General features: G+C 36.8%; 1 protein-coding gene across 1 annotated transcript in view; it reads left to right on the top strand.

Moving 5' to 3' along the window:
• Positions 1-4649: 4649 nt before the first annotated feature.
• LOC128998055 (cyclin-T-like) overlaps positions 4650-9194 on the top strand; it is a 49578-nt gene continuing 45033 nt past the window's right edge. Inside the window, exon 1 of the mRNA XM_054424023.1 lies at positions 4650-4921. Within this exon, the coding sequence (XP_054279998.1) occupies positions 4776-4921 (146 nt within the window). The 5' untranslated portion in view covers positions 4650-4775. The remainder of the gene's footprint in view (positions 4922-9194) is intronic.

Raw genomic sequence — 9194 nt, 5'->3', positions numbered from 1 at the left:
TCTCCGAATTTTTCAACTGCGACAAAAGCAATCTGGTGGTAACCATTTGAGTCATTTTCAGGTACACCTGCATGGTTTGTGCATGTTTTCTTGTTTTGTTTTTTGACTTGAGCTTATTTATTTGAATTATTTGTTGATAGATTTGATTTTGCATGTTTTATTTATTTAAATTACGAGCCTATTGTACTTATTGTATTTAATGGCAATAAAGACTTATGACTTAGGCCTATTCTTGTTTGGATGTTACCACAGTCCCACAGACAATAGACATGGCCACCTTAAAGCCCCCCATACAAATCAAATAATTTATTGAACCAGAATAATTAACAATGTACTGTATACAGGTTGTACTGGCTAGGTACCTTAACATGAAACGGGCCTATAAAACATGCATTATTGAGGCTAAAAAAGAAGCTAATGTGAATATGATTAAATCAGTGAAAAATCAATGCAAGGCTGCATGGGATGTGGTGAGGTTAACTACCAGCTGTCATGTGCCCTACAAGCTACCTTCCAGCCCTGATGATTTTAACGATTTTTTTATTGAGTCTGTGAACAACATTGTGACTAGCCTAGGGCCTGTTAGAAACATCCAGCAGGAGGCCGGAAGTGACTTGCATAGTTCTACCCTGCATCATTGGCAACCTACCTCTTCAGCAGAGATTTTGCGAATTGTGGCAAAATTTAAGAACTCTAATAGCCCAGATTTTTATGGAATGTCTGCATCTTGGCTAAAGAACATTATTGATGTCATATCAGCCCCTCTGGCCACTGTTATTAATGATTCCTTGGAAAATGGTATTTTCCCCCAATGCCTTAAGACCTCAAGGACTGTGTCAGTCTACAAAAAGGGCGATCGAGAATCTCTTGCCAGTTACAGGCCTGTCTCCATAGTGCCTGTTCTGGGGAAGGTTATTGAAGCCATAATATCAGCCCAACTGACACAGTATTTGGAGATGAACAGCTTAATATCCGATGGGCAGTATGGTTTTAGAAAAGGGAGGTCCACCACTGGTGCGATTAAGAAGTTGGCTGACTTGGTTGGTGAAGCATTCGAGGCTGATGACACGGTGACTCTCACAATGTGTGACTTGAGTCGGGCCTTCGATTGTGTTAACCACAATCTTCTGCATGGGAAATTGAGGAATTTGGGAGTGGACAGTTTGGCACTAAAGACGATTGACTCCTATCTGGCTGGAAGGCATCAGGTTGTCTCTGTGGAGGGCGCAACATCCAAACCCAAGAGTGTCAGGTACGGTGTCCCTCAGGGATCGATTGTGGAACCGTTGTTGTTCCTAGTAATGATTAATGACTTTGATAGAGATGGAGGGGTGGTGCTTTTTGCCGACGACACAACCCTGGTATCACGGGGTCCCCAAGTTGAGCTGTCCACTGCAGATGCCAAACAACATCTCTCCGTAGCATCCCGCTGGTTCGAAGAAAATGGGTTTCTGCTCAACCAGGAAAAAACCCAGACACTGGTTTGCAGTCTGGCAAGAAATGCCCCACCTAATGAACCAGTTAAGCTACTTGGATTCCACCTGGACAGGAAATTGGCATGGAACAATCACATAGGCAACGTTTGCAGCAAACTTTCTAGGGTGTGCTGTCTTCTGCTCAAGCTGCGAAATTTTATTACGTACTGAACAGTACCTGCTTAACATCTATCATGCTATGTTCCACTGTCATGTGAGCTATGGTCTACTACTTTGTGTCTACTTGTCTAAAATTTGTGAGATATTTTGTTCTCCGTATACTGAAATTTGTTGTAGTTCTCTAAATTTCCTTTAGAATGCAGGACAATTCATTTTTTGGGCTAAAATCTGTTTATAAAGTGAATATTAGAAATGGGACCTCTTGTCGTTATGGCGAAATAACATTGAGCGACAAGAGGTACCTTTTCTCAGACCGTGCAGAGGCTAACAAAATGATTTATTTCGACCTTTTATGTCTTCAATTCGATATTTTAACCGATACTGTCCTGTTCTATGATAAATGAGGTATAACAATCGATAAAAACCCGAATTTCGATATTTTCGACCTTAATTACTTATATCGGCCGAACTGAAATTTTTGCACCGCCAACAAGAGGTCCCTTTTCGCTTTCCACATCACAATCCCAAACTCATTTATTTTACTCATCAACCCTCGTATATTTTTGTGCAGGAACGACGTCGTCTGGTTTCACACTAAAAGACCAGACCGTCTGAACAATAGACAATAGACAATTTATTCATCGTTCAGTAACTACACAATTACAATGGATTTCGTCCAAAAGAATATAAATAAAGGCTACTTTTAAAAGTCTAGATCATTTGTTTATGAATTTAACAAAAAAAATTTATATCGTACATTGGATTGATTTTGCACCACTTTAAGGGGAGACTGGAACCTTCTATGTCTTAAAAAATGCAATTTTGGTTTTTCAGCTCAAACTAATCTACGTTTCTTCCTGATTAAGAAAATGTATAATCAAATAAATAATCAAAGATAGCTCCTACCGAGGTTTCGGCCACACTATTCTGATGGCTTTTAGTGTGTGGTGCTGCAAAGCTTTTCCGAAAGTTTTTTTTATATTTAGGTACACATAGTTAAAAAAAACTGTAATACATAGAAACGTAAAATTGTCCATGCATCAGTCTGGGTACTTAGTGAGCACATTAAACCAAACATTATATTAATTACATTTTTATACAGAAATAATTTATTTTTATTTTTAGAATATTGCAAAAATTTGTATTTTTTAAATGGTTGAAAATAATTTTTATGTTGATATATTTCTTTAAAAAGTGGTTTAAAATAAAGACATGGGTGTGATACTTATAATAGTTTACAATACCTGAATATAGTAATCCTTTGTTGCTTATCTAGGCAACTAGTTTCGGTTCTTGTTTTGAACCATCATCAGGCCTCAAAGGTGTCAGGTAATCACTTCATTCGAAGGTCGTTAACAAACAGAGTTCAATAAATTAAAAAATATACAAAACCCGATAACACGGAACGGAAAACACAAATAACACAAAGGGACATTGACAATCGATCGTGACCGGGCTGATGTAAATTCTAGACTAAACACTTTGAGGCCTGATGATGGTTCAAAACAAGAACCGAGACTAGTTGCCTAAATCAGCAACAAAGGATCACTATATGCAGGTATTGTAAACAATTTTAAGTATAATACAGTAATCCGGAGGCTAAACAACTATTTTAAAATGAAGATGGGTGTGATAATTAAGTGTGCAAAAAAAACTGTATGGTAGGTTTAGTGTTTTTTTGCTACATGTACTCGAACTTGTAGAGAATCTCCATCTAAAAAGCATTATTGAACCAGAAAAGGTACAGCAAGCTCCCATTAGTTTGTTAGAGAGAACATTTAAAGGCAAAGAGCTAGCTGAAATCTACTGGAAACTTATTAAATATTTTTAACACCCAAGTAGGGTATGGTAGTTCTAAGCTCTTGACAGCCTTACTCTATCTTCTATATATTTTGTTTGACATGACTCCTACTCCGTTTCCCCAAATAAAAATGCCGTGTCTAATAATGCTTTCAAAGAATGCAAAGTAGGCTAATTTTAAATAACTGTGACATGATTTCTTAAATTACTTTGTAGAAGAACCACACCATATAATCGAGCACAAATAGAGTCTATATGCTGCTGCCAAGATAGCCTACCATATGCTATATGCTATATGTATACCTATAGCAATTTTACATAGTTGTAGCTAACATTATCATGAGTTGAGATAAATAAACAATTGGTGTTGTCGGTATTCAGCAAACCATTAGGTAAACCATTTTGTTGCTTCATTTAAAGCATGCTCGTTTAAACATTGCAATTGATATATTACTGAACAAAGTGGTGACGTCAGCATAAATACTTAAACACTACTACTACACATAGTGTCATAGTGTAGTGTCGTAGGTAGTCATAGTGTCTTATTTGAACATTTTAGGACAAATATATTTCATTCAAATTAAAACTAAGATAGGCCCCATTATCGAACCTTCTTGGACTCCATATTTGACATCAGTGACCTGCGATCTCTGACTATTAACTTCCACAACCTGTTTTCTATCTTTAAGGTAAAAAGACACAAACATATTTCATTCAGTGTCTTGAAAACCATAATGTGATCTAGTTTCTCGTAGAGAATACAATGCTGAACCACGTGGAACACAATCAAAAGCTTTACTCAGATCAGATAACATAATGTGATCTGAGCAAAGCACCTATCTTCTAAAGCATTTAAGATCTTATTTACAATACTATCTATAGCCATCATAGCCAGTGTTGTTGGAATAAAATGAGAAATAGTCAGATGTGACGAATATTATGTAAAATGACATACTTATATAAATAATTGTTGATAAAAAATAATGCCTAGATTATTTTAATTTTAACTTCAACTTTAATTTTACTTTCTGGAAGCATGTTATAATAGATAGCCTATAGAATATTTCGTATGAATAGTGCATAGATTTTGGTCTGTAATAACTAACTTGCATATGTTTTCAATTTTTTACTCTCAGAGTTTGTGGTTAGCTACGCTGTGACGTGTGGCTGATTTTTTTCCAATATTCGGTGGTATTTGGAACGTTGGATTTTGGATTGGAGCATAGAATGAGCTTGATACGCATTATTCTTCTTTGAAATGAAAGGATCTGAAATTTATTTGTGTGTATTTGTTTGCTAGGAAATGCTTTATTTACGTTAAAAGATTGTTTTTTAAAATTAAATTCTCGTGTGATGCTGTTAGCGTCTTAAAATACAGAAATGGAACCGGATGAAAAATGGTATTTCACCAAAGAGCAACTGGCCAATACTCCTAGTCGAAAGTGTGGCTATGATGCAGATAGGGAACTCTCATGTAGGCAACAAGCTGCCAATTTCATTCAAGACATGGGTCAACGATTGCAAGTGTATCCTTTTGTCATTTTCAATACTTGGTTATTATTATCATAATGGAGTAGGGCCCAGTCCCAGTCAGTCTTTGTAGGAATTGGGGTTTATTTTACTAATAGGTCACGTGTCCATGGTAGGCCTAGGCCTAGACCTAGGTCTAGTCTAACATTCACGTTTGTCCAATCTTTTACCTGCACACAATTTAGCTAACGATTTGCTGCAAGTCATTATGAGTGTCATGCAGTTGTTTCCACCAAAGGGATAGTAAAACACTGATAACACTTAGCTTTTAACATGTGTCCTTGGGGGTTTTATTTAAGGTAATGGGCTAGGCTGAATATACGTAGGCTGTAGGCCTAGGCCTAGAATGAACTGGTCCTGTATTGGCATCTAAACTGAAAACCCCACCATATGCTACCAACCCTAACAAATATTGTGATTTGGCCTAAACCAAAGAAGGATAGCCTATGTTTGGGGTCCAAACTGTTAGGCCAAGCCTATTGACAGTAGGCCTACCCTAGGTTATCGTAGTGACGAAACTTATCGAGTTTGCTGTTGTGTTGGTTTTAACCTCAAGCTTAACAGATTTGTCTTCTCTTAACTTATGTCATTAATTTTTTGTTGATAAGCCTAAAACAATTTTTCCACAGGCTAGGCCTAAGTTAGGCCTACTTCATTCAGGGCCAATGCTAATAGGTACGGTAAGCTAGAACCCACTAATAAGACCTCTAGGCTAGTCTGACTCCTTGCCTATCTGATGAGAATTGTTTTGTAGTAGGTACTGGTATTAACTTATCATGACCATTTCCCATGGTCGTGTGGACATAAAAATCGTTTCCCACAATGTCGGAAAAGATTTTGTTGCTGATAGGCTACGTAAACAGTCACAGGAACATTGCCATCATCATGCACGATCAGTGATGTAACAGAAATGTTAGCGTCTTTCCCCGCGATTGTGACCAAATCTAAGACGTCTCCTGTAATATGTTACCAGAAACTTTACCATCGTTTTAACATCATCGTGGTAAAATATTGAACGTCTCCTGTGGGCATAGGAACATTATCATCATCTTCCACCAGTATAGAAAAATCATAAACAAATTCTTCAGCGATTATGACAAAATATTGAACATCTGCTGAATTCGTAGGGACAATATGATTGGCTACCGCGATTACAGAAACTGAATCGTTATATGTGATCGTAGCTAAATCCTGAATATCTGAAGTTAGTTAGGCCTATCGGAAACATCATTTGGTGTTCTGTGATCACGGCAAAATTGTGATAAAAACGCTGCTACTCGGATAAGCCGACTTTTTCACTGATCCGCCCATGGTCCTGGTCCCCTATAGGTGACGGATTAACAAGGCTGCGCTCTAGGCCTACTGTATCTGGCATTATTTTAGTTTACCAGCCAATAGTCAAACTAAACTACATTTCAAAACTCAGAAACAAGATAGGCAGGCTTACAAGTCAAAATTGGGACAGTGGTATTGAATTGAACTGGGTCCAAATATTTGATGGCATATATTTGTTCATTTGAAGCCTTTCACCGACCACGTTATGGTGAAGATTGTGTCAAAACATTACCATCAAAACTTAACTTAGGTACTACTTAATGTAATAGATATAGGCCTACAATGCATAGCTATTAAAATAATACCAAGTTGTACAGGCTTAACTTGTTCAATCTAGCCTACTTTATTATGACCTATAAGTACGGTACTTAGATTACAGTATTAACCCCCCGAATTCGAGCCCAGTCAATTATAAAAGGGATTCGTTAAAAATTCGCTAAAACTAGCAGAATGACAAAAACCACATTTATTTTTGGATGGATTAAGCTACAATAGTTTTAAAACTTTGGTAAAATGGTTTAGGCCTAGCCCTTTCAGTGCTATTAGATGATATATCGTTGAGCGTCTTTTTCCTGAATATACGATATAGGTATCATTGTTTGCGTTTCATCTGAACAGTGCTAAGCAAAAATATATCATGCCGGCGCCACTTTCAGTCGTTTGAGTTTAAATGGGCATATCGGTTGACTCGGTTGTTGTTTTGAAACAGCGTTGGTTTCTTTCGATTCCTCATACGATAGCGGCCCGATATATCGTTCCTTAACTTAGCACTTTTGTGATGAAACATTAAATGTTTTTTGTAAGTATATATATATATATATATACTGTATATATTTTGTATATAGTCTATGTTTATATTGAACTAGGGCGTTCACGATAGCGTCGCTAATAGGATTGTAAAGGGGTGTACGGGACCAGCCGGTAATGGCCCTGCAGGTCAGTTTGGGCCTGCTCTAGTTAAGGTGGCGAGGAGTATTGCTCAGATTTGAGGACTCTATATTAAATTAGGCCTAAATGAAAATCCTTTATTACACCAGGCAAAGTAACTTACATATCATATAATCTGTAGCCTTTACAGGGTGTCTACCTGTCACCGAAGTCACCGAAAAGTCACCGATTTTAGTAATGTGTCACCGATGTCCCCTATTGTCACGGAATTTGCTTAAATTGTCACCTAAATTTTTGTAGACCTACAGATTTTTATTTATTTTTGGGACAACACTAAATCTTTAGACGAAACTAGTCATGTACTATCAATAATATTACACTATCACGTACAACAGTTAATCTAGTCTAGATTTAGACTAGATGATTCCAAATAAAATGATGGCGATGCAAACTGCGAAGTTAATACCATGTTATCATCCGAAAACTAGTCAGCTTAGTACTGTAGCTAGTCAGGCAACCGGCCAAAATCTTGCCGACACAAAACTATTATGCCAGTTCCAGTATCAAGACAAATTTTGCAATGTCTCTTATGGAGCCAGGCAACCGGCCTGTGTTTTGTCCGCACGAAAATACCGTACAATAATGGTATTACCGTAGCTTACCAGTCTCGGATAGAGTCAGGCAACTAGCCTGTGTCTCACCGGCACGAAAATATCGTGCAAATAATGCTAACTTGCTACCGTGGCCGTAAGGTTGAGGTCAATTCCATGTACGTAAACTAGTTAAAATACTTCCAATAAAAAGACTGTTTAGACATTTTTTTAAAATAAAAAATATATAAAAGAACACTTACATCTGTGCATTAGTTATACACGTTCAATGCGCTACGAGATCCCGAGGTCTCGTATCGTACCTAGCCCGTTGTGCAGGACCCATAATTTGGTTTCTTTCCTTAAGTTACAACATCGATATTTTGGCGTACAGTTATCGTAAAGAAATTAAACTTGTACATATATAATGCATTTTTATTAATCTATCAACTAACTAGTAAACATGAAATGAACAAGATAAATAGATCTCGTAACGCACTGAAGTAATAAACTTTTACTTTATTACGATACGAGACCTCTGGATCTCGTATCAAAAATAATTGTTCCATGCACCGCATGAGGTTAATCGGCTAATGGGGTGATTAGTATAGTAACCATGGCAACTTGTTGAATGCTTGGATGAATGAAGGAAACCGAAGAAATAATTCAAGAACGAAGAGAAAGAATAATGGCTTTTTTATGTTGATATATTTATGAGCTAACTAATGTTTTATAAGTTAGATAATAATTATTTTCAACAACGCGAACATAAATTATTTTTAATTATTGACGTGTTTCCCTTCTGAAACAGCAGTAACGGATGCGTATAATAAAGATCATCGGTCAATGACCTAAAATATCACGATTGTGCAATGTTGTATTTTTATGTAAAAAGCAAATCATGGAATTAATTGGAATATTTCTCCTACTAAATCAATGATAAATAATTGTCAAACCGAACAAGGAATTTCTGATAAACAACTTTGTATCATTGTTTTGCGATTGGAATTCCCTTCCCCAGCCCTTTAGGGAAGTGGTGCAAGTCTAAATATAGCTTCAAGGTTATACACCCACCCCTTCCCACCGCCCACTCTACTCACGGTGGCTCGCACTCATTTCGAGGTCATTGCCCAACCCCAGAATTATAACGAAATAAACTAAACACAGTAATTTGTAAACATATTTCATTTGTATTTTATTTAGCCTGAAATCAGCCATAAGGAAATGCATCCTAAAAGATTAGCACTTTATGAGTAGGAGCATAGATAAAACATGAGTGTGTTTTATCCATGGTAGGAGCTAATGATTATAAGTTCCACGATTGATCAACATCATGTTTATCATGTTTATTGTTTAACATTTATTTATTGTTCTCTTCACTCCCTTTACTTATACGTCTATGATCAGTTTGCCACTTCTAGAGAATTGATTGTTTTCTAGGGATGATTGTTTTCTG

The sequence above is a fragment of the Macrosteles quadrilineatus genome, unplaced genomic scaffold (genome assembly GCF_028750875.1).
Source record: "Macrosteles quadrilineatus isolate MER2022 unplaced genomic scaffold, UCM_ALF_1.0 Scaffold_7__1_contigs__length_78375512, whole genome shotgun sequence".
NCBI lineage: Eukaryota > Metazoa > Arthropoda > Insecta > Hemiptera > Cicadellidae > Macrosteles > Macrosteles quadrilineatus.
Note: the sequence above shows the minus strand (reverse complement) of the source record. Positions and strands in the feature narration are given on the sequence as shown.